The sequence below is a fragment of the Oncorhynchus mykiss genome, chromosome 26, assembly GCF_057628025.1.
Source record: "Oncorhynchus mykiss isolate SJ-2025 chromosome 26, ASM5762802v1, whole genome shotgun sequence".
Classification (NCBI taxonomy): domain Eukaryota; kingdom Metazoa; phylum Chordata; class Actinopteri; order Salmoniformes; family Salmonidae; genus Oncorhynchus; species Oncorhynchus mykiss.
This window is the reverse complement of record NC_143047.1, coordinates 50,275,981-50,302,788: the sequence shown is the minus strand read 5'-3', so window position 1 is coordinate 50,302,788 and position 26,808 is coordinate 50,275,981. Positions and strand designations below refer to the sequence as shown.

Sequence of the window (26,808 nt, the reverse complement as noted above, 5' to 3'; positions counted from 1 at the left end):
AAATCAGGATAGATCTCTAGATTTAGGTTGCGTCCCAATTTAATCAGGATAGATCTCTAGATTTAGGCTGCGTCCCAATTTAATCAGGATAGATCTCTAGATTTAGGATGCATCCCAATTTAATCAGGATAGATCTCTAGATTTAGGTTGCATCCCAATTTAATCAGGATAGAGCTCTAGATTTAGGATGCGTCCCAATTTAATCAGGATAGACCTCTAAATGTAGGCTACGTCCACATTTAATCAGGATAGATCTCTAGATGTAGGCTGCGTCCCAATTTAATCAGGATAGACCTCTAGACCTCTAGATGTAGGCTGCGTCCCAATTTAATCAGGATAGACCTCTAGATCTCTAGATGTAGGCTACGTCCCAATTATTTACCCTTCTAACAAGGTGTGCGCTTGCACACTCCCTGTTATGAATTTCAAAGCATTGGTCTGTTCTAAACATTAGCTGAAGCGAATTTTCCAGGTGCACACTTTCAGGAGAAGGGTGGAGAATCGGAGCGCAATGAACTGTGTTGTCATATCGCCATCTAGTGGTGGAAAGTGGAAGAGCACCTGTTGTCATACATTAATATATGGACTTTACATGTGGTCATGTTGTGGCAGTTTCCTTATTGCTTCCAATGCTCAGATTATATTAATTAACTTTACTGTCTCACTGTTGTCTAATGGGTTGACTGTCTCACTGCTGTCTAATGGGTTGACTGTCTCACTGCTGTCTAATGGGTTGACTGTCTCACTGCTGTCTAATGGGTTGACTGTCTCACTGCTGTCTAATGGGTTGACTGTCTCACTGCTGCCTAATGAGTTTAGTGTCTCACTGCTGTCTAATGGGTTGACTGTCTCACTGCTGTCTAATGAGTTGACTGTCTCACTGCTGTCTAATGAGTTGACTGTCTCACTGCTGTCTAATGGGTTGACTGTCTCACTGCTGTCTAATGAGTTGACTGTCTCACTGCTGTCTAATGAGTTGACTGTCTCACTGCTGTCTAATGGGTTGACTGTCTCACTGCTGTCTAATGGGTTGACTGTCTCACTGCTGTCTAATGAGTTGACTGTCTCACTGCTGTCTAATGAGTTGACTGTCTCACTGCTGTCTAATGGGTTGACTGTCTCACTGCTGTCTAATGGGTTGACTGTCTCACTGCTGTCTAATGGGTTGACTGTCTCACTGCTGTCTAATGGGTTGACTGTCTCACTGCTGTCTAATGGGTTGACTGTCTCACTGCTGCCTAATGAGTTTAGTGTCTCACTGCTGTCTAATGGGTTGAATGTCTCACTGTTGTCTAATGAGTTGACTGTCTCACTGCTGTCTAATGAGTTGACTGTCTACTGAGTTGACTGTCTCACTGCTGTCTAATGGGTTGACTGTCTCACTGCTGTCTAATGAGTTGACTGTCTCACTGCTGTCTAATGGGTTGACTGTCTCACTGCTGTCTAATGGGTTGATTGTCTCACTGCTGCCTAATGAGTTTAGTGTCTCACTGCTGTCTAATGGGTTGACTGTCTCACTGCTGTCTAATGAGTTGACTGTCTCACTGCTGTCTAATGAGTTGACTGTCTCACTGCTGTCTAATGGGTTGACTGTCTCACTGCTGTCTAATGAGTTGACTGTCTCACTGCTGTCTAATGAGTTGACTGTCTCACTGCTGTCTAATGGGTTGACTGTCTCACTGCTGTCTAATGGGTTGACTGTCTCACTGCTGTCTAATGAGTTGACTGTCTAATGAGTTGACTGTCTCACTGCTGTCTAATGGGTTGACTGTCTCACTGCTGTCTAATGGGTTGACTGTCTCACTGCTGTCTAATGAGTTGACTGTCTCACTGCTGTCTAATGGGTTGACTGTCTCACTGCTGTCTAATGAGTTGACTGTCTCACTGCTGTCTAATGGGTTGACTGACTCACTGCTGCCTAATGAGTTTAGTGTCTCACTGCTGTCTAATGGGTTGACTGTCTCACTGCTGTCTAATGAGTTGACTGTCTCACTGCTGTCTAATGAGTTGACTGTCTCACTGCTGTCTAATGGGTTGACTGTCTCACTGCTGTCTAATGAGTTGACTGTCTCACTGCTGTCTAATGAGTTGACTGTCTCACTGCTGTCTAATGGGTTGACTGTCTCACTGCTGTCTAATGGGTTGACTGTCTCACTGCTGTCTAATGAGTTGACTGTCTCACTGCTGTCTAATGAGTTGACTGTCTCACTGCTGTCTAATGGGTTGACTGTCTCACTGCTGTCTAATGGGTTGACTGTCTCACTGCTGTCTAATGGGTTGACTGTCTCACTGCTGTCTAATGGGTTGACTGTCTCACTGCTGTCTAATGGGTTGACTGTCTCACTGCTGTCTAATGGGTTGACTGTCTCACTGCTGTCTAATGAGTTGACTGTCTAATGAGTTGACTGTCTCACTGCTGTCTAATGGGTTGACTGTCTCACTGCTGTCTAATGGGTTGACTGTCTCACTGCTGTCTAATGAGTTGACTGTCTCACTGCTGTCTAATGAGTTGACTGTCTCACTGCTGTCTAATGGGTTGACTGTCTCACTGCTGTCTAATGGGTTGACTGTCTCACTGCTGTCTAATGGGTTGACTGTCTCACTGCTGTCTAATGGGTTGACTGTCTCACTGCTGTCTAATGGGTTGACTGTCTCACTGCTGTCTAATGGGTTGACTGTCTCACTGCTGTCTAATGAGTTGACTGTCTCACTGCTGTCTAATGGGTTGACTGTCTCACTGCTGTCTAATGAGTTGACTGTCTCACTGCTGTCTAATGAGTTGACTGTCTCACTGCTGTCTAATGGGTGTACTGTCTCACTGCTGTCTAATGGGTTGACTGTCTCACTGCTGCCTAATGAGTTTAGTGTCTCACTGCTGTCTAATGGGTTGACTGTCTCACTGTTGTCTAATGAGTTGACTGTCTCACTGCTGTCTAATGAGTTGACTGTCTACTGAGTTGACTGTTTCACTGCTGTCTAATGAGTTGACTGTCTCACTGCTGTCTAATGGGTTGACTGTCTCACTGCTGTCTAATGAGTTGACTGTCTCACTGCTGTCTAATGAGTTGACTGTCTCACTGCTGTCTAATGGGTTGACTGTCTCACTGCTGTCTAATGGGTTGACTGTCTCACTGCTGTCTAATGAGTTGACTGTCTAATGAGTTGACTGTCTCACTGCTGTCTAATGGGTTGACTGTCTCACTGCTGTCTAATGGGTTGACTGTCTCACTGCTGTCTAATGAGTTGACTGTCTCACTGCTGTCTAATGGGTTGACTGTCTCACTGCTGTCTAATGAGTTGACTGTCTCACTGCTGTCTAATGGGTTGATTGTCTCACTGCTGCCTAATGAGTTTAGTGTCTCACTGCTGTCTAATGGGTTGACTGTCTCACTGCTGTCTAATGAGTTGACTGTCTCACTGCTGTCTAATGAGTTGACTGTCTCACTGCTGTCTAATGGGTTGACTGTCTCACTGCTGTCTAATGAGTTGACTGTCTCACTGCTGTCTAATGAGTTGACTGTCTCACTGCTGTCTAATGGGTTGACTGTCTCACTGCTGTCTAATGGGTTGACTGTCTCACTGCTGTCTAATGAGTTGACTGTCTCACTGCTGTCTAATGAGTTGACTGTCTCACTGCTGTCTAATGAGTTGACTGTCTCACTGCTGTCTAATGAGTTGACTGTCTCACTGCTGTCTAATGAGTTGACTGTCTCACTGCTGTCTAATGAGTTGACTGTCTACTGAGTTGACTGTCACAAGTCATTGCTATTTACAAATGCTTTTCAATATGTAACATGTTCCTGTTATTGCTGACTGTCAGTGTCATGACATTTTATTGTAATATGTTACCTGTTACTCTAGGAACCTGCCCCCAGCCATCTACATATTACTGTAATATATTATTACAGTACCATATTACTGTAATATAATGTACTGTTTTACAGGAACCTGGTATATTACTGTAAAATATGTATCTTATCTCAGGAACCTGCCCCCAGCCATCTACATATTACTGTAATATATTATTACAATACTATATTACTGTAAAATATGTCTCTTATCTCAGGAACCTGCCCCGGGCTATCTACATATTACTGTAATATAATGTACTGTTTTACAGGAACCTGCCCCCAGCTATCTACATATTACTGTAATATACTATTACAGTACTATATTACTGTAATATAATGTACTGTTTTACAGGAACCTGGTATATTACTGTAAAATATGTCTCTTATCTCAGGAACCTGCCCCGTGCTATCTACATATCCATTCCCCTGGTGACGTTAGTCTACACTCTGACCAACATTGCATACTTCTCCTCCATGACCCCCGAAGAGCTGTTGGCATCCAACGCCGTGGCCGTGGTGAGAATTCATTAATTAATTAATCTGTAAATAAAATAATAGAAACGTTATAACACTTAATAATGAAGTCATAATAAATACACAATGAGTAACAATAATAAGCCTATATACAGGAAGTACCAGGTAATAACATGGCTATATACAGGAAGTACCAGTACTGAGGTAATAACATGGCTATATACAGGAAGTACCAGGTAATAACATGGCTATATACAGGAAGTACCAGTACTGAGGTAATAACATGGCTATATACAGGAAGTACCAGGTAATAACATGGCTATATATAGGAAGTACCAGGTCATAACATGGCTATATACAGGAAGTACCAGGTAATAACATGGCTATATACAGGAATACCAGGTCATAACATGGCTATATACAGGAAGTACCAGGTAATAACATGGCTATATACAGGAAGTACCAGGTAATAACATGGCTATATACAGGAAGTACCAGGTAATAACATGGCTATATACAGGAAGTACCAGGTAATAACATGGCTATATACAGGAAGTACCAGTACTGAGGTAAAACATGGCTATATACAGGAAGTACCAGGTAATAACATGGCTATATACAGGAAGTACCAGTACTGAGGTAATAACATGGCTATATACAGGAAGTACCAGGTAATAACATGGCTATATACAGGAAGTACCAAGTAATAACATGGCTATATACAGGGAGTACCAGGTAATATGGCTATATACAGGAAGTACCAGTACTGAGGTAATAACATGGCTATATACAGGAAGTACCAGTACTGAGGTAATAACATGGCTATACACAGGAAGTACCAGTACTGAGGTAATAACATAGCTATATACAGGAAGTACCAGGTAATAACATGGCTATACACAGGAAGTACAAGTACTGAGGTAATAACATGGCTATATACAGGAAGTACCAGTACTGAGTCAATGTGCAGGGGTACGAGGTAGGTAATAACATGGCTATATACAGGAAGTACCAGTACTGAGTCAATGTGCAGGGGTACGAGGTAATTGAGGTAGGTATGTACATATAACTAGGAATAAAGTGACTAAGCAACAGGATAGGTAATAGACAGTAACAGCAGTATGCTGTAGGTAGGGGTAAAGGATAGATAATAGACAGTAACAGCAGTATAATGTAGGTAGGGGTAAAGGATAGATAATAGACAGTAACAGCATTATACTGTAGGTAGGGGTAAAGGATAGATAATAGACAGTAACAGCAGTATACTGTAGGTAGAGGTAAAGGATAGATAATAGACAGTAACAGCAGTATACTGTAGGTAGGGATAGATAATAGACAGTAACAGCAGTATGCTGTAGGTAGGGGTAAAGGATAGATAATAGACAGTAACAGCAGTATGCTGTAGGTAGGGGTAAAGGATAGATAATAGACAGTAACAGCAGTATGCTGTAGGTAGGGGTAAAGGATAGATAATAGACAGTAACAGCAGTATAATGTAGGTAGGGGTAAAGGATAGATAATAGACAGTAACAGCATTATACTGTAGGTAGGGGTAAAGGATAGATAATAGACAGTAACAGCAGTATACTGTAGGTAGGGATAGATAATAGACAGTAACAGCATTATACTGTAGGTAGGGGTAAAGGATAGATAATAGACAGTAACAGCAGTATACTGTAGGTAGGGGTAAAGTGACTAGACAACAGGATAGATAATAGACAGTAACAGCATTATACTGTAGGTAGGGGTAAAGGATAGATAATAGACAGTAACAGCAGTATACTGTAGGTAGGGGTAAAGGATAGATAATAGACAGTAACAGCAGTATACTGTAGGTAGGGGTAAAGGATAGATAATAGACAGTAACAGCAGTATACTGTAGGTAGGGGTAAAGGATAGATAATAGACAGTAACAGCAGTACATTGTAGGTAGGGGTAAAGGATAGGTTATAGACAGTAACAGCAGTATACTGTAAGTCTTTTCAGTCTCCTGAGGGGGAATAGGCTTTGTCGTGACCTGTTCATGACTGTCTTGGTGTGTTTGGACCATGATAGTTTGTTGGTGATGTGGACACCAAGGAACTTGAAGCTCTCAACCTGTTCTACTACTGCCCGGTTGATGAGAATGGGGGCGTGTGCTCGGTCCTCCTTTTCCTTTAGTCCACAATCATCTCCTTTGTCTTGATCACATTGAGGGAGAGGTTGTTGTCCTGGCACCACACGGCCACGTCTTTGACCTCCTTCCTATTGGCTGTCTCATCGTTGTCGGTGATCGGGCCTACCACTGTTGTGTCGTCGGCAAACTTAATGATGGTGTTGGAGTCGTGCTTGGCCACTCAATCATGAGTAAACAGGAAGTACAGGAGGGGACTAAGCACGCACCCCCGAGTGGCCCCTGTGTTGAGGATCAGTGTGGCAGATGTGTTGTTGCTTACCTTCACCACCTGGGTGCGGCCCATAAGGAAGTCCAGGATCCAGTTGCAGAGGGAGGTGTTTAATGCCAGGGTCTGAGCTTTGAGGGCACTATGGTGTTGAACGCTGAGCTGTCGTCAGTGAACAGCATTCTCACGTAGGTGTTCCTTTTTGTCCAGGTGTTTTATTACATGGAACTAATGGGGATCCATAATAAACCCCAGGAAGAGTAGCTGCTACCTTGGCAACAGGAACTAATGGGGATCCATAATAAACCCCAGGAAGAGTAGCTGCTGCCTTGGCAGGAACTAATGGGGATCCATAATAAACCCCAGGAAGAGTGGCTGCTGCCTTGACAGGAACTAATGGGGATCCATAATAAGCCCCAGGAAGAGTAGCTGCTGCCTTGGCAACAGGAACTAATGGGGATCCATAATAAACCCCAGGAAGAGTAGCTGCTGCCTTGGCAGGAACTAATGGGGATCCATAATAAACCCCAGGAAGAGTGGCTGCTGCCTTGACAGGAACTAATGGGGATCCATAATAAACCCCAGGAAGAGTAGCTGCTGCCTTGGCAACAGGAACTAATGGGGATCCATAATAAACCCCAGGAAGAGTAGCTGCTGCCTTGGCAACAGGAACTAATGGGGATCCATAATAAACCCCAGGAAGAATAGCTGCTACCTTGGCAACAGGAACTAATGGGGATCCATAATAAACCCCAAGATGAGTAGCTGCTGCCTTGGCAGGAACTAATGGGGATCCATAATAAACCCCAGGAAAAGTGGCTGCTGCCTTGACAGGAACTAATGGGGATCCATAATAAACCCCAGGAAGAGTAGCTGCTGCCTTGGCATGAACTAATGGGGATCCATAATAAACCCCAGGAAGAGTAGCTGCTGCCTAGGCAGGAACTAATGGGGATTCATAATAAACCCCAGGAAGAGTAGCTGCTACCTTGGCAACAGGAACTAATGGGGATCCATAATAAACCCCAGGAAGAGTAGCTGCTGCATTGGCAACAGGAACTAATGGGGATCCATAATAAACCACAGGAAGAGTAGCTGCTGCCTTGGCAACAGGAACTAATGGGGATCCATAATAAACCCCAGGAAGAGTAGCTGCTGCCTTGGCAACAGGAACTAATGGGGATCCATAATAAACCCCAGGTAGAGTAGCTGCTGCCTTGGCAACAGGAACTAATGGTGATCCATAATAAATCCCAGGAAGAGTAGCTGCTGCCTTGACAGGAACTAATGGGGATCCATAATAAACCCCAGGAAGAGTAGCTGCTGCCTTGGCATGAACTAATGGGGATCCATAATAAACCCCAGGAAGAGTAGCTGCTGCCTAGGCAGGAACTAATGGGGATTCATAATAAACCCCAGGAAGAGTAGCTGCTACCTTGGCAACAGGAACTAATGGGGATCCATAATAAACCCCAGGAAGAGTAGCTGCTGCATTGGCAACAGGAACTAATGGGGATCCATAATAAACCACAGGAAGAGTAGCTGCTGCCTTGGCAACAGGAACTAATGGGGATCCATAATAAACCCCAGGAAGAGTAGCTGCTGCCTTGGCAACAGGAACTAATGGGGATCCATAATAAACCCCAGGTAGAGTAGCTGCTGCCTTGGCAACAGGAACTAATGGTGATCCATAATAAATCCCAGGAAGAGTAGCTGCTGCCTTGACAGGAACTAATGGGGATCCATAATAAACCCCAGGAAGAGTAGCTGCTGCCTTGACAGGAACTAATGGGGATCCATAATAAACCCCAGGAAGAGTAGCTGCTGCCTTGGCAGGAACTAAAGGAGATCCATAATAAACCCCAGGAAGAGTAGCTGCTGCCTAGACAGGAACTAATGGGGATCCATAATAAACCCCAGGAAGAGTAGCTGCTGCCTAGACAGGAACTAATGGGGATCCATAATAAACCCCAGGAAGAGTAGCTGCTGCCTTGGCATGAACTAATGGGGATCCATAATAAACCCCAGGAAGAGTAGCTGCTGCCTAGGCAGGAACTAATGGGGATTCATAATAAACCCCAGGAAGAGTAGCTGCTACCTTGGCAACAGGAACTAATGGGGATCCATAATAAACCGCAGGAAGAGTAGCTGCTGCATTGGCAACAGGAACTAATGGGGATCCATAATAAACCACAGGAAGAGTAGCTGCTGCCTTGGCAACAGGAACTAATGGGGATCCATAATAAACCCCAGGAAGAGTAGCTGCTGCCTTGGCAACAGGAACTAATGGGGATCCATAATAAACCCCAGGTAGAGTAGCTGCTGCCTTGGCAACAGGAACTAATGGTGATCCATAATAAATCCCAGGAAGAGTAGCTGCTGCCTTGACAGGAACTAATGGGGATCCATAATAAACCCCAGGAAGAGTAGCTGCTGCCTTGACAGGAACTAATGGGGATCCATAATAAACCCCAGGAAGAGTAGCTGCTGCCTTGGCAGGAACTAAAGGAGATCCATAATAAACCCCAGGAAGAGTAGCTGCTGCCTAGACAGGAACTAATGGGGATCCATAATAAACCCCAGGAAGAGTAGCTGCTGCCTAGACAGGAACTAATGGGGATCCATAATAAACCCCAGGAAGAGTAGCTGCTGCCTTGGCAACAGGAACTAATGGGGATCCATAATAAACCCCAGGTAGAGTAGCTGCTGCCTTGGCAACAGGAACTAATGGGGATCCATAATAAACCCCAGGAAGAGTAGCTGCTGCCTTGACAGGAACTAATGGGGATCCATAATAAACTCCAGGAAGAGTAGCTGCTGCCTTGGCAGGAACTAATGGGGATCCATAATAAACCCCAGGAAGAGTAGCTGCTGCCTTGGCAGGAACTAATGGAGATCCATAATAAACCCCAGGAAGAGTAGCTGCTGTTTAGACAGGAACTAATGGGGATCCATAATAAACCCCAGGAAGAGTAGCTGCTGCCTAGACAGGAACTAATGGGGATCCATAATAAACCCCAGGAAGAGTAGCTGCTGCCTCTGCTACTGAGGATCCATAATAAACCCCAGGAAGAGTAGCTGCTGCCTTGACAACAGGAACTAATGGGGATCCATAATAAACCCCAGGAAGAGTAGCTGCTGCCTTTGCAACAGGAACTAATGGGGACCCATAATAATCCCCAGGAAGAGTAGCTGCTGCCTTTGCAGGAACTAATGGGGATCCATAGTAAACCCAGGAAGAGTAGCTGCTGCCTTGGCAACAGGAACTAATGGGGATCCATAATAAACCCCAGGAAGAGTAGCTGCTGCCTTGGCAACAGGAACTAATGGGGATCCATAATAAACCCCAGGAAGAGTAGCTGCTGCCTTGACAGGAACTAATGGGGATCCATAATAAACCCCAGGAAGAGTAGCTGCTGCCTTGACAGGAACTAATGGGGATCCATAATAAACCCCAGGAAGAGTAGCTGCTGCCTTGGCAGGAACTAATGGAGATCCATAATAAACCCCAGAAAGAGTAGCTGCTGCCTAGACAGGAACTAATGGGGATCCATAATAAACTCCAGGAAGAGTAGCTGCTGTCTAGACAGGAACTAATGGGGATCCATAATAAACCCCAGGAAGAGTAGCTGCTGCCTTGGCAGCAGGAACTAATGGGGATCCATAATAAACCCCAGGAAGAGTAGCCGCTGCCTTGGTAACAGGAACAAATGGGGATCCATAATAAACCCCAGGAAGAGTAGCTGCTGCCTTGACAGGAACTAATTGGGATCCATAATAAACCCCAGGAAGAGTAGCTGCTGCTTCTGTAAAAGCTAATGAGGATCCATAATAAACCCCAGGAAGAGTAGCCGCTGCTTCTGTAAAAGCTAATGAGGATCCATAATAAACCCCAGGAAGAGTAGCTGCAGCTTCTGTAAAAGCTAATGAGGATCCATAATAAACCCCAGGAAGAGTAGCTGCAGCTTCTGTAAAAGCTAATGAGGATCCATAATAAACAAATAAATATGGTTATTTAACAGTTAACTTTCTGTGGTTGTTGATTTTTTGTTTGTTTGTTTTTTAAAGGTTGTTTAATGATTGTTGAATGGTTTTCTACAGACATTTGGTGAGAAGTTGCTGGGCGTATTCTCCTGGGTGATGCCCATCTCTGTAGCTCTGTCTACATTCGGAGGAATCAACGGCTATCTCTTCACTTCATCCAGGTACTAATAGTCTCATAATATAGTCAGCGGTTCTCAACCTCTCCTCAGGGGACCACCCCAATATAGTCAGTGGTTCTCAACCTCTCATTGCCCCAATATAGTCAGCGGTTCTCAACCTCTCCTCAGGGGAACGCCCCAATATAGTCAGCGGTTCTCAACCTCTCCCCGGGGGACCACCCCAATATAGTCAGCGGTTCTCAACCTCTCCTCGCCCCAATATAGTCAGCGGTTATCTACCTCTCCTCAGGGGACCATCTCAATATAGTCAGTGGTTCTCAACCCTCTCCTCGCCCCAATATAGTCAGCGGTTATCAACCTCTCCTCAGGGGACCATCTCAATATAGTCAGTGGTTCTCAACCCTCTCCTCGCCCCAATATAGTCAGCGGTTATCTACCTCTCCTCAGGGGACCACCCCAATATAGTCAGCGGTTCTCAACCCTCTCCTCGCCCCAATATAGTCAGCGGTTATCTACCTCTCCTCAGGGGACCATCTCAATATAGTCAGTGGTTCTCAACCCTCTCCTCGCCCCAATATAGTCAGCGGTTATCTACCTCTCCTCAGGGGACCGCCCCAATATAGTCAGCGGTTCTCAACCTCTCCTCAGGGGACCATCTCAATATAGTCAGTGGTTCTCAACCCTCTCCTCGCCCCAATATAGTCAGCGGTTCTCAACCCTCTCCTCAGGGGACCATCTCAATATAGTCAGTGGTTCTCAACCCTCTCCTCGCCCCAATATAGTCAGCGGTTCTCAACCCTCTCCTCAGGGGACCACCCCAATATAGTCAGCGGTTCTCAACCTCTCCCCTGGGGACCGCCCCAATATAGTCAGCGGTTCTCAACCTCTCCTCAGGGGACCGCCCCAATATAGTCAGCGGGTCTCAACCTCTCCTCGGGGGAAAGCCCTAACATAGTCAGCGGTTCTCAACCTCTCCTCGGGGGAAAGCCCCAATATAGTCAGCGGTTCTCAACCTCTCCTCGGGGGAAAGCCCCAATATAACCCAATGCAATATCCAGTCCACTTCATTTATAACCCAATGCAATATCCAGTCCATCTACAACCCCAGTGTTGTTGTTGGCATCACTCTCCAATCCACAACCCTGGTGTTGTTGCTGGCATCACTCTCCAACCCACAACCCCGGTGTTGCTGGCATCACTCTCCAACCCACAACCCCGGTGTTGTTGCTGGCATCACTCTCCAACCCACAACCCCGGTGTTGTTGGCATCACTCTCCAACCCACAACCCTGGTGTTGCCGGCATCACTCTCCAACCCACAACCCTGGTGCTGTTGATGGCATCACTCTCCAACCAACAACCCTGGTGTTGATGGCATCACTCTCCAACCTTACAACCCTGGTGCTGTTGCTGGCATCACTCTCCAACCCACAACCCTGGTGCTGTTGCTGGCATCATCTCCAACCCACAACCCTGGTGTTGCTGTCATCACTCTCCAACCCACAACCCTGGTGTTCCTGGCATCACTCTCCAACCCACAACCCTGGTGTTCCTGGCATCACTCTCCAACCCACAACCCTGGTGTTGCTGGCATCACTCTCCAACCCACAACCCTGGTGTTGCTGGCATCACTCTCCAACCCACACCCCTGGTGTTGCTGGCATCACTCTCCAACCAACAACCCTGGTGTTGTTGCTGGAATCACTCTCCAACCCACAACCCTGGTGTTGATGGCATCACTCTCCAACCCACAACCCTGGTGTTCCTAGCATCACTCTCCAACCCACAACCCTGGTGTCGCTGGCATCACTCTCCAACCCACAACCCTGGTGCTGCTGGCATCACTCTCCAACCCACAACCCTGGTGTTGCTGGCTTCACTCTCCAACCCACAACCCCGGTGTTGCTGGCATCACACTCCAGACCACAACCCCGGTGTTGCTGATATCACTCTCCAACCCACAACCCTGGTGTTGCTGGCATCACTCTCCAACCCACAACCCCGGTGTTGCTGGCATCACTCTCCAACCAACAACCCTGGTGTTGATGGCATTACTCTCCAACCCACAACCCTGGTGCTGTTGCTGGCATCATCGCCAACCCACAACCCTAGTGTTGCTGGCATCACTCTCTAACCCACAACCCTGGTGTTGCTGGCATCACTCTCCAACCCACAACCCTGGTGTTCCTGGCATCACTCTCCAACCCACAACCCTGGTGTTCCTGGCATCACTCTCCAACCCACAACCCTGGTGTTGCTGGCATCACTCTCCAACCCACAACCCTGATGTTGCTGGCATCACTCTCCAACCCACAACCCTGGTGCTGTTGCTGGCATCATCGCCAACCCACAACCCTAGTGTTGCTGGCATCACTCTCCAACCCACAACCCTGGTGTTGCTGGCATCACTCTCCAACCCACAACCCTGGTGTTCCTGGCATAACTCTCCAACCCACAACCCTGGTGTTCCTGGCATCACTCTCCAACCCACAACCCTGGTGTTGCTGGCATCACTCTCCAACCCACAACCCTGGTGTTGCTGGCATCACTCTCCAACCCACACCCCTGGTGTTGCTGGCATCACTCTCCAACCCACAACCCTGGTGTTGTTGCTGGCATCACTCTCCAACCCACAACCCTGGTGTTGATGGCATCACTCTCCAACCCACAACCCTGGTGTTCCTAGCATCACTCTCCAACCCACAACCCTGGTGTCGCTGGCATCACTCTCCAACCCACAACCCTGGTGTTGCTGGCATCACTCTCCAACCCACAACCCTGGTGTTGCTGGCATCACTCTCTAACCCTGTTGTTGCTGGCATCACTCTCCAACCCTGTTGTTGCTGGCATCACTCTCCAACCCTGGTGTTGCTGGCATCACTCTCCAACCCACAACCCTGTTGTTGCTGGCATCACTCTCCAACCCTGTTGTTGCTGGCATCACTCTCAAACCCTGGTGTTGCTGGCATCACTCTCCAACCCTGTTGTTGCTGGCATCACTCTCCAACCCTGTTGTTGCTGGCATCACTCTCCAACCCTGGTGTTGCTGGCATCACTCTCCAACCCTATTGTTGCTGGCATCACTCTCCAGCCCTGGTGTTGCTGGCATCACTCTCCAACCCTGTTGTTGCTGGCATCACTCTCCAACCCTGTTGTTGCTGGCATCACTCTCCAACCCTGGTGTTGCTGGCATCACTCTCCAACCCTGGTGTTGCTGGCATCACTCTCCAACCCTGGTGTTGCTGGCATCACTCTCCAACCCTGGTGTTGCTGGCATCACTCTCCAACCCATAACCCTGGTGTTGCTGGCATCGCTCTCCAACCCACAACCCTGTTGTTGCTGGCATCACTCTCCAACCCTGTTGTTGCTGGCATCACTCTCCAACCCTGGTGTTGCTGGCATCACTCTCCAACCCTGTTGTTGCTGGCATCACTCTCCAACCCATAACCCTGGTGTTGCTGGTATCACTCTCCAACCCTGGTGTTGCTGGCATCACTCTCCAACCCTGGTGTTGCTGGCATCACTCTCCAACCCACAACCCTGTTGTTGCTGGCATCACTCTCCAACCCTGTTGTTGATGGCATCACTCTCCAACCCTGGTGTTGCTGGCATCACTCTCCAACCCTGTTGTTGCTGGCATCACTCTCCAACCCTGTTGTTGCTGGCATCACTCTCCAACCCTGGTGTTGCTGGCATCACTCTCCAACCCTGTTGTTGCTGGCATCACTCTCCAGCCCTGGTGTTGCTGGCATCACTCTCCAACCCTGGTGTTGCTGGCATCACTCTCCAACCCTGTTGTTGCTGGCATCACTCTCCAACCCACAACCCTGGTGTTGCTGGCATCACTCTCCAACCCACAACCATGGTGTTGCTGGCATCACTCTCCAACCCTGTTGTTGCTGGCATCACTCTCCAACCCTGTTGTTGCTGGCATCACTCTCCAACCCTGGTGTTGCTGGCATCACTCTCCAACCCACAACCCTGTTGTTGCTGGCATCACTCTCCAACCCTGTTGTTGCTGGCATCACTCTCCAACCCTGGTGTTGCTGGCATCACTCTCCAACCCTGTTGTTGCTGGCATCACTCTCCAACCCTGTTGTTGCTGGCATCACTCTCCAACCCTGGTGTTGCTGGCATTACTCTCCAACCCCGGTGTTGCTGGCATCACTCTCCAACCCTGTTGTTGCTGGCATCACTCTCCAACCCTGTTGTTGCTGGCATCACTCTCCAACCCTGTTGTTGCTGGCATCACTCTCCAACCCTGGTGTTGCTGGCATCACTCTCCAACCCTGGTGTTGCTGGCATCACTCTCCAACCCTGGTGTTGCTGGCATCACTCTCCAACCCTGGTGTTGCTGGCATCACTCTCCAACCCTGGTGTTGCTGGCATCACTCTCCAACCCATAACCCTGGTGTTGCTGGCATCACTCTCCAACCCTGTTGTTGCTGGCATCACTCTCCAACCCACAACCCTGTTGTTGCTGGCATCACTCTCCAATCCTGGTGTTGCTGGCATCACTCTCCAACCCTGGTGTTGCTGGCATCACTCTCCAACCCATAACCCTGGTGTTGCTGGCATCACTCTCCAACCCTGTTGTTGCTGGCATCACTCTCCAACCCATAACCCTGGTGTTGCTGGTATCACTCTCCAACCCTGGTGTTGCTGGCATCACTCTCCAACCCATAACCCTGGTGTTGCTGGCATCACTCTCCAGCCCTGGTGTTGCTGGCATCACTCTCCAGCCCACAACCCTGGTGTTGCTGGCATCACTCTCCAACCCACAACCCTGGTGTTGCTGGCATCACTCTCCAACCCTGTTGTTGCTGGCATCACTCTCCAACCCTGTTGTTGCTGGCATCACTCTCCAACCCTGGTGTTGCTGGCATCACTCTCCAACCCACAACCCTGTTGTTGCTGGCATCACTCTCCAACCCTGTTGTTGATGGCATCACTCTCCAACCCTGGTGTTGCTGGCATCACTCTCCAACCCTGTTGTTGCTGGCAACACTCTCCAACCATGTTGTTGCTGGCATCACTCTCCAACCCTGGTGTTGCTGGCATCACTCTCCAACCCTGTTGTTGCTGGCATCACTCTCCAGCCCTGTTGTTGCTGGCATCACTCTCCAACCCTGTTGTTGCTGGCATCACTCTCCAACCCTGTTGTTGCTGGCATCACTCTCCAACCCATAACCCTGGTGTTGCTGGCATCACTCTCCAACCCTGTTGTTGCTGGCATCACTCTCCAACCCTGGTGTTGCTGGCATCACTCTCCAACCCACAACCCTGTTGTTGCTGGCATCACTCTCCAACCCTGGTGTTGCTGGCATCACTCTCCAACCCTGTTGTTGCTGGCATCACTCTCCAACCCTGTTGTTGCTGGCATCACTCTCCAACCCTGGTGTTGCTGGCATCACTCTCCAACCCTGTTGTTGCTGGCATCACTCTCCAGCCCTGGTGTTGCTGGCATCACTCTCCAACCCTGTTGATGCTGGCATCACTCTCCAACCCTGTTGTTGCTGGCACCACTCTCCAACCCTTTTGTTGCTGGCATCACTCTCCAACCCACAACCCTGGTGTTGCTGGCATCACTCTCCAACCCACAACCCTGGTGTTGCTGGCATCACTCTCCAACCCTGTTGTTGCTGGCATCACGCTCCAACCCTGTTGTTGCTGGCATCACTCTCCAACCCTGGTGTTGCTGGCATCACTCTCCAACCCACAACCCTGTTGTTGCTGGCATCACTCTCCAACCCTGTTGTTGCTGGCATCACTCTCCAACCCTGGTGTTGCTGGCATCACTCTCCAACCCTGTTGTTGCTGGCATCACTCTCCAACCCTGTTGTTGCTGGCATCACTCTCCAACCCTGGTGTTGCTGGCATCACTCTCCAACCCTGTTGTTGCTGGCATCACTCTCCAGCCCTGGTGTTGCTGGCATCACTCTCCAACCCTGTTGTTGCTGGCATCACTCTCCAACCCTGGTGTTGCTGGCATCACTCTCCAACCCTGTTGTTGCTGGCATCACTCTCCAACCCTGGTGTTGCTGGCATCACTCTCCAACCCTGTTGTTGCTGGCATCACTCTCCAGCCCTGGTGTTGCTGGCATCACTCTCCAACCCTGTTGTTGCTGGCATCACTCTCCAACCCTGTTGTTGCTGGCATCACTCTCCAACCCATAACCCTGGTGTTGCTGGCATCACTCTCCAACCCTGTTGTTGCTGGCATCACTCTCCAACCCTGGTGTTGCTGGCATCACTCTCCAACCCTGTTGTTGCTGGCATCACTCTCCAACCCTGGTGTTGCTGGCATCACTCTCCAACCCTGTTGTTGCTGGCATCACTCTCCAGCCCTGGTGTTGCTGGCATCACTCTCCAACCCTGTTGTTGCTGGCATCACTCTCCAACCCTGTTGTTGCTGGCATCACTCTCCAACCCATAACCCTGGTGTTGCTGGCATCACTCTCCAACCCTGTTGTTGCTGGCATCACTCTCCAACCCACAACCCTGTTGTTGCTGGCATCACTCTCCAACCCTGGTGTTGCTGGCATCACTCTCCAACCCTGGTGTTGCTGGCATCACTCTCCAACCCATAACCCTGGTGTTGCTGGCATCACTCTCCAACCCTGTTGTTGCTGGCATCACTCTCCAACCCATAACCCTGGTGTTGCTGGTATCACTCTCCAACCCTGGTGTTGCTGGCATCAGTCTCCAAGCCATAACCCTGGTGTTGCTGGCATCACTCTCCAGCCCTGGTGTTGCTGGCATCACTCTCCAGCCCACAACCCTGGTGTTGCTGGCATCACTCTCCAACCCACAACCCTGGTGTTGCTGGCATCACTCTCCAACCCTGTTGTTGCTGGCATCACTCTCCAACCCTGTTGTTGCTGGCATCACTCTCCAACCCTGGTGTTGCTGGCATCACTCTCCAACCCACAACCCTGTTGTTGCTGGCATCACTCTCCAACCCTGTTGTTGCTGGCATCACTCTCCAACCCTGGTGTTGCTGGCATCACTCTCCAACCCTGTTGTTGCTGGCATCACTCTCCAACCCTGTTGTTGCTGGCATCACTCTCCAACCCTGGTGTTGCTGGCATCACTCTCCAACCCTGTTGTTGCTGGCATCACTCTCCAGCCCTGGTGTTGCTGGCATCACTCTCCAACCCTGTTGTTGCTGGCATCACTCTCCAACCCTGTTGTTGCTGGCACCACTCTCCAACCCTTTTGTTGCTGGCATCACTCTCCAACCCACAACCCTGGTGTTGCTGGCATCACTCTCCAACCCACAACCCTGGTGTTGCTGGCATCACTCTCCAACCCTTTTGTTGCTGGCATCACTCTCCAACCCTGTTGTTGCTGGCATCACTCTCCAACCCTGGTGTTGCTGGCATCACTCTCCAACCCACAACCCTGTTGTTGCTGGCATCACTCTCCAACCCTGTTGTTGCTGGCATCACTCTCCAACCCTGGTGTTGCTGGCATCACTCTCCAACCCTGTTGTTGCTGGCATCACTCTCCAACCCTGTTGTTGCTGGCATCACTCTCCAACCCTGTTGTTGCTGGCATCACTCTCCAACCCTGGTGTTGCTGGCATCACTCTCCAGCCCTGGTGTTGCTGGCATCACTCTCCAACCCTGTTGTTGCTGGCATCACTCTCCAACCCTGGTGTTGCTGGCATCACTCTCCAACCCTGGTGTTGCTGGCATCACTCTCCAACCCTGTTGTTGCTGGCATCACTCTCCAACCCTGTTGTTGCTGGCATCACTCTCCAACCCTTTTGTTGCTGGCATCACTCTCCAACCCACAACCCTGGTGTTGCTGGCATCACTCTCCAACCCACAACCCTGGTGTTGCTGGCATCACTCTCCAACCCTGTTGTTGCTGGCATCACTCTCCAACCCTGTTGTTGCTGGCATCACTCTCCAACCCTGGTGTTGCTGGCATCACTCTCCAACCCACAACCCTGTTGTTGCTGGCATCACTCTCCAACCCTCTTGTTGCTGGCATCACTCTCCAACCCTGGTGTTGCTGGCATCACTCTCCAACCCTGTTGTTGCTGGCATCACTCTCCAACCCTGTTGTTGCTGGCATCACTCTCCAACCCTGGTGTTGCTGGCATCACTCTCCAACCCTGTTGTTGCTGGCATCACTCTCCAGCCCTGGTGTTGCTGGCATCACTCTCCAACCCTGTTGTTGCTGGCATCACTCTCCAACCCTGGTGTTGCTGGCATCACTCTCCAACCCTGTTGTTGCTGGCATCACTCTCCAACCCTGTTGTTGCTGGCATCACTCTCCAACCCATAACCCTGGTGTTGCTGGCATCACTCTCCAACCCTGTTGTTGCTGGCATCACTCTCCAACCCACAACCCTGTTGTTGCTGGCATCACTCTCCAACCCTGGTGTTGCTGGCATCACTCTCCAACCCTGGTGTTGCTGGCATCACTCTCCAACCCATAACCCTGGTGTTGCTGGCATCACTCTCCAACCCTGTTGTTGCTGGCATCACTCTCCAACCCATAACCCTGGTGTTGCTGGTATCACTCTCCAACCCTGGTGTTGCTGGCATCAGTCTCCAACCCAGAACCCTGGTGTTGCTGGCATCACTCTCCAGCCCTGGTGTTGCTGGCATCATTCTCCAGCCCACAACCCTGGTGTTGCTGGCATCACTCTCCAACCCACAACCCTGGTGTTGCTGGCATCACTCTCCAACCCTGTTGTTGCTGGCATCACTCTCCAACCCTGGTGTTGCTGGCATCACTCTCCAACCCTGGTGTTGCTGGCATCACTCTCCAACCCACAACCCTGTTGTTGCTGGCATCACTCTCCAACCCTGGTGTTGCTGGCATCACTCTCCAACCCTGTTGTTGCTGGCATCACTCTCCAACCCTGGTGTTGCTGGCATCACTCTCCAACCCACAACCCTGGTGTTGCTGGCATCACTCTCCAACCCACAACCCTGGTGTTGCTGGCATCACTCTCCAACCCTGTTGTTGCTGGCATCACTCTCCAACCCTGTTGTTGCTGGCATCACTCTCCAACCCTGGTGTTGCTGGCATCACTCTCCAACCCACAACCCTGTTGTTGCTGGCATCACTCTCCAACCCTGGTGTTGCTGGCATCACTCTCCAACCCTGTTGTTGCTGGCATCACTCTCCAACCCTGTTGTTGCTGGCATCACTCTCCAACCCTGGTGTTGCTGGCATCACTCTCCAACCCTGTTGTTGCTGGCATCACTCTCCAGCCCTGGTGTTGCTGGCATCACTCTCCAACCCTGTTGATGCTGGCATCACTCTCCAACCCTGTTGTTGCTGGCACCACTCTCCAACCCTTTTGTTGCTGGCATCACTCTCCAACCCACAACCCTGGTGTTGCTGGCATCACTCTCCAACCCTGTTGTTGCTGGCATCACTCTCCAACCCTGCTGTTGCTGGCATCACTCTCCAACCCACAACCCTGTTGTTGCTGGCATCACTCTCCAACCCTGTTGTTGCTGGCATCACTCTCCAACCCTGGTGTTGCTGGCATCACTCTCCAACCCTGTTGTTGCTGGCATCACTCTCCAGCCCTGGTGTTGCTGGCATCACTCTCCAACCCTGTTGTTGCTGGCATCACTCTCCAACCCTGGTGTTGCTGGCATCACTCTCCAACCCTGTTGTTGCTGGCATCACTCTCCAACCCTGGTGTTGCTGGCATCACTCTCCAACCCTGTTGTTGCTGGCATCACTCTCCAGCCCTGGTGTTGCTGGCATCACTCTCCAACCCTGTTGTTGCTGGCATCACTCTCCAACCCTGTTGTTGCTGGCATCACTCTCCAACCCATAACCCTGGTGTTGCTGGCATCACTCTCCAACCCTCAACCCTGTTGTTGCTGGCATCACTCTCCAACCCTGGTGTTGCTGGCATCACTCTCCAACCCTGGTGTTGCTGGCATCACTCTCCAACCCATAACCCTGGTGTTGCTGGCATCACTCTCCAACCCTGTTGTTGCTGGCATCACTCTCCAACCCATAACCCTGGTGTTGCTGGTATCACTCTCCAACCCTGGTGTTGCTGGCATCAGTCTCCAACCCATAACCCTGGTGTTGCTGGCATCACTCTCCAGCGCTGGTGTTGCTGGCATCACTCTCCAGCCCACAACCCTGGTGTTGCTGGCATCACTCTCCAACCCACAACCCTGGTGTTGCTGGCATCACTCTCCAACCCTGTTGTTGCTGGCATCACTCTCCAACCCTGTTGTTGCTGGCATCACTCTCCAACCCTGCTGTTGCTGGCATCACTCTCCAACCCACAACCCTGTTGTTGCTGGCATCACTCTCCAACCCTGTTGTTGCTGGCATCACTCTCCAACCCTGGTGTTGCTGGCATCACTCTCCAACCCTGTTGTTGCTGGCATCACTCTCCAACCCTGTTGTTGCTGGCATCACTCTCCAACCCTGGTGTTGCTGGCATCACTCTCCAACCCTGTTGTTGCTGGCATCACTCTCCAACCCTGTTGTTGCTGGCACCACTCTCCAACCCTTTTGTTGCTGGCATCACTCTCCAACCCACAACCCTGGTGTTGCTGGCATCACTCTCCAACCCACAACCCTGGTGTTGCTGGCATCACTCTCCAACCCTGTTGTTGCTGGCATCACTCTCCAACCCTGTTGTTGCTGGCATCACTCTCCAACCCTGGTGTTGCTGGCATCACTCTCCAACCCACAACCCTGTTGTTGCTGGCATCACTCTCCAACCCTGTTGTTGCTGGCATCACTCTCCAACCCTGGTGTTGCTGGAATCACTCTCCAACCCTGTTGTTGCTGGCATCACTCTCCAACCCTGTTGTTGCTGGCATCACTCTCCAACCCTGTTGTTGCTGGCATCACTCTCCAACCCTGGTGTTGCTGGCATCACTCTCCAACCCTGTTGTTGCTGGCATCACTCTCCAACCCTGTTGTTGCTGGCATCACTCTCCAACCCTTTTGTTGCTGGCATCACTCTCCAACCCACAACCCTGGTGTTGCTGGCATCACTCTCCAACCCACAACCCTGGTGTTGCTGGCATCACTCTCCAACCCTGTTGTTGCTGGCATCACTCTCCAACCCTGTTGTTGCTGGCATCACTCTCCAACCCTGGTGTTGCTGGCATCACTCTCCAACCCACAACCCTGTTGTTGCTGGCATCACTCTCCAACCCTGTTGTTGCTGGCATCACTCTCCAACCCTGGTGTTGCTGGCATCACTCTCCAACCCTGTTGTTGCTGGCATCACTCTCCAACCCTGTTGTTGCTGGCATCACTCTCCAACCCTGGTGTTGCTGGCATCACTCTCCAACCCTGTTGTTGCTGGCATCACTCTCCAGCCCTGGTGTTGCTGGCATCACTCTCCAACCCTGTTGTTGCTGGCATCACTCTCCAACCCTGGTGTTGCTGGCATCACTCTCCAACCCTGTTGTTGCTGGCATCACTCTCCAACCCTGGTGTTGCTGGCATCACTCTCCAACCCTGTTGTTGCTGGCATCACTCTCCAACCCTGTTGTTGCTGGCATCACTCTCCAACCCTGGTGTTGCTGGCATCACTCTCAAACCCTGTTGTTGCTGGCATCACTCTCCAACTCTGTTGTTGCTGGCATCACTCTCCAACCCTGTTGTTGCTGGCATCACTCTCCAACCCTGTTGTTGCTGGCATCACTCTCCAACCCTGTTGTTGCTGGCATCACTCTCCAACCCTGTTGTTGCTGGCATCACTCTCCAACCCTGTTGTTGCTGGCATCACTCTCCAACCCACAACCCTGGTGTTGCTGGCATCACTCTCCAACCCTGGTGTTGCTGGCGTCACTCTCCAACCCTGTTGTTGCTGGCATCACTCTCCAACCCTGGTGTTGCTGGCATCACTCTCCAACCCTGTTGTTGCTGGCATCACTCTCCAACCCTGTTGTTGCTGGCATCACTCTCCAACCCTGGTGTTAATGGCATCACTCTCCAACCCTGTTGTTGCTGGCATCACTCTCCAACCCTGTTGTTGCTGGCATCACTCTCCAACCCTGGTGTTGCTGGCATCACTCTCCAACCCACAACCCTGTTGTTGCTGGCATCACTCTCCAACCCTGTTGTTGCTGGCATCACTCTCCAACCCTGTTGTTGCTGGCATCACTCTCCAACCCTGTTGTTGCTGGCATCACTCTCCAACCCTGTTGTTGCTGGCATCACTCTCCAACCCTGGTGTTGCTGGCATCACTCTCCAACCCTGTTGTTGCTGGCATCACTCTCCAACCCTGTTGTTGCTGGCATCACTCTCCAACCCTGGTGTTGCTGGCATCACTCTCCAACCCTGTTGTTGCTGGCATCACTCTCCAACTCTGTTGTTGCTGGCATCACTCTCCAACCCTGGTGTTGCTGGCATCACTCTCCAACCCTGTTGTTGCTGGCATCACTCTCCAACCCTGGTGTTGCTGGCATCACTCTCCAACCCTGTTGTTGCTGGCATCACTCTCCAGCCCTGGTGTTGCTGGCATCACTCTCCAACCCTGTTGTTGCTGGCATCACTCTCCAACCCTGTTGTTGCTGGCATCACTCTCCAACCCATAACCCTGGTGTTGCTGGCATCACTCTCCAACCCTCAACCCTGTTGTTGCTGGCATCACTCTCCAACCCTGGTGTTGCTGGCATCACTCTCCAACCCTGGTGTTGCTGGCATCACTCTCCAACCCATAACCCTGGTGTTGCTGGCATCACTCTCCAACCCTGTTGTTGCTGGCATCACTCTCCAACCCATAACCCTGGTGTTGCTGGTATCACTCTCCAACCCTGGTGTTGCTGGCATCAGTCTCCAACCCATAACCCTGGTGTTGCTGGCATCACTCTCCAGCCCTGGTGTTGCTGGCATCACTCTCCAGCCCACAACCCTGGTGTTGCTGGCATCACTCTCCAACCCACAACCCTGGTGTTGCTGGCATCACTCTCCAACCCTGTTGTTGCTGGCATCACTCTCCAACCCTGTTGTTGCTGGCATCACTCTCCAACCCTGCTGTTGCTGGCATCACTCTCCAACCCACAACCCTGTTGTTGCTGGCATCACTCTCCAACCCTGTTGTTGCTGGCATCACTCTCCAACCCTGGTGTTGCTGGCATCACTCTCCAACCCTGTTGTTGCTGGCATCACTCTCCAACCCTGTTGTTGCTGGCATCACTCTCCAACCCTGGTGTTGCTGGCATCACTCTCCAACCCTGTTGTTGCTGGCATCACTCTCCAACCCTGTTGTTGCTGGCACCACTCTCCAACCCTTTTGTTGCTGGCATCACTCTCCAACCCACAACCCTGGTGTTGCTGGCATCACTCTCCAACCCACAACCCTGGTGTTGCTGGCATCACTCTCCAACCCTGTTGTTGCTGGCATCACTCTCCAACCCTGTTGTTGCTGGCATCACTCTCCAACCCTGGTGTTGCTGGCATCACTCTCCAACCCACAACCCTGTTGTTGCTGGCATCACTCTCCAACCCTGTTGTTGCTGGCATCACTCTCCAACCCTGGTGTTGCTGGAATCACTCTCCAACCCTGTTGTTGCTGGCATCACTCTCCAACCCTGTTGTTGCTGGCATCACTCTCCAACCCTGTTGTTGCTGGCATCACTCTCCAACCCTGGTGTTGCTGGCATCACTCTCCAACCCTGTTGTTGCTGGCATCACTCTCCAACCCTGTTGTTGCTGGCATCACTCTCCAACCCTTTTGTTGCTGGCATCACTCTCCAACCCACAACCCTGGTGTTGCTGGCATCACTCTCCAACCCACAACCCTGGTGTTGCTGGCATCACTCTCCAACCCTGTTGTTGCTGGCATCACTCTCCAACCCTGTTGTTGCTGGCATCACTCTCCAACCCTGGTGTTGCTGGCATCACTCTCCAACCCACAACCCTGTTGTTGCTGGCATCACTCTCCAACCCTGTTGTTGCTGGCATCACTCTCCAACCCTGGTGTTGCTGGCATCACTCTCCAACCCTGTTGTTGCTGGCATCACTCTCCAACCCTGTTGTTGCTGGCATCACTCTCCAACCCTGGTGTTGCTGGCATCACTCTCCAACCCTGTTGTTGCTGGCATCACTCTCCAGCCCTGGTGTTGCTGGCATCACTCTCCAACCCTGTTGTTGCTGGCATCACTCTCCAACCCTGGTGTTGCTGGCATCACTCTCCAACCCTGTTGTTGCTGGCATCACTCTCCAACCCTGGTGTTGCTGGCATCACTCTCCAACCCTGTTGTTGCTGACATCACTCTCCAACCCTGTTGTTGCTGGCATCACTCTCCAACCCTGGTGTTGCTGGCATCACTCTCAAACCCTGTTGTTGCTGGCATCACTCTCCAACTCTGTTGTTGCTGGCATCACTCTCCAACCCTGTTGTTGCTGGCATCACTCTCCAACCCTGTTGTTGCTGGCATCACTCTCCAACCCTGTTGTTGCTGGCATCACTCGCCAACCCTGTTGTTGCTGGCATCACTCTCCAACCCTGTTGTTGCTGGCATCACTCTCCAACCCACAACCCTGGTGTTGCTGGCATCACTCTCCAACCCTGGTGTTGCTGGCGTCACTCTCCAACCCTGTTGTTGCTGGCATCACTCTCCAACCCTGGTGTTGCTGGCATCACTCTCCAACCCTGTTGTTGCTGGCATCACTCTCCAACCCTGTTGTTGCTGGCATCACTCTCCAACCCTGGTGTTAATGGCATCACTCTCCAACCCTGTTGTTGCTGGCATCACTCTCCAACCCTGTTGTTGCTGGCATCACTCTCCAACCCTGGTGTTGCTGGCATCACTCTCCAACCCACAACCCTGTTGTTGCTGGCATCACTCTCCAACCCTGTTGTTGCTGGCATCACTCTCCAACCCTGTTGTTGCTGGCATCACTCTCCAACCCTGTTGTTGCTGGCATCACTCTCCAACCCTGTTGTTGCTGGCATCACTCTCCAACCCTGGTGTTGCTGGCATCACTCTCCAACCCTGTTGTTGCTGGCATCACTCTCCAACCCTGTTGTTGCTGGCATCACTCTCCAACCCTGGTGTTGCTGGCATCACTCTCCAACCCTGTTGTTGCTGGCATCACTCTCCAACTCTGTTGTTGCTGGCATCACTCTCCAACCCTGTTGTTGCTGGCATCACTCTCCAACCCTGTTGTTGCTGGCATCACTCTCCAACCCTGTTGTTGCTGGCATCACTCTCCAACCCTGGTGTTGCTGGCATCACTCTCCAACCCTGTTGTTGCTGGCATCACTCTCCAGCCCTGGTGTTGCTGGCATCACTCTCCAACCCTGTTGTTGCTGGCATCACTCTCCAACCCTGGTGTTGCTGGCATCACTCTCCAAACCTGGTGTTGCTGGCATCACTCTCCAACCCTGTTGTTGCTGGCATCACTCTCCAACCCTGGTGTTGCTGGCATCACTCTCCAACCCATAACCCTGGTGTTGCTGGCATCACTCTCCAACTCCATAGACACCAAACGCTGTGGTTCTTTTCCTCCCCAGGTTGTGTTTCTCTGGAGCCAGAGAGGGTCACCTGCCTTACCTGTTGGCCATGATCCACCTGAAAAACTGCACCCCTATTCCCGCTCTGCTAGTCTGTGTAAGTTACTGTGCCCCTATTCCCACTCTGCTAGTCTGTGTAAATTACTGTGCCCCTATTCCCACTCTGCTAGTCTGTGTAAGTTACTGTGCCCCTATTCCCACTCTGCTAGTCTGTGTAAGTTACTGTGCCCCTATTCCCGCTCTGCTAGTCTGTGTAAGTTATTGTGCCCCTATTCCCACTCTGCTAGTCTGTGTAAGTTACTGTGCCCCTATTCCCACTCTGCTAGTCTGTGTAAGTTATTGTGCCCCTATTCCCACTCTGCTAGTCTGTGTAAGTTATTGTGCTCCTATTCCCACTCTGCTAGTTTGTGTAAGTTATTGTGCCCCTATTCCCACTCTGCTAGTCTATGTAAGT

General features: G+C 50.6%; 1 protein-coding gene across 1 annotated transcript in view; it reads left to right on the top strand.

Moving 5' to 3' along the window:
- slc7a10a (solute carrier family 7 member 10a) overlaps positions 1-26,808 on the top strand; it is a 97,440-nt gene that overhangs the window by 48,065 nt on the left and 22,567 nt on the right. Inside the window, exons 6-8 of the mRNA XM_090223377.1 lie at positions 4,244-4,367; positions 10,808-10,911; positions 26,355-26,451. Of these exons, the coding sequence (XP_090079503.1) occupies positions 4,244-4,367; positions 10,808-10,911; positions 26,355-26,451 (325 nt within the window). The remainder of the gene's footprint in view (positions 1-4,243; positions 4,368-10,807; positions 10,912-26,354; positions 26,452-26,808) is intronic.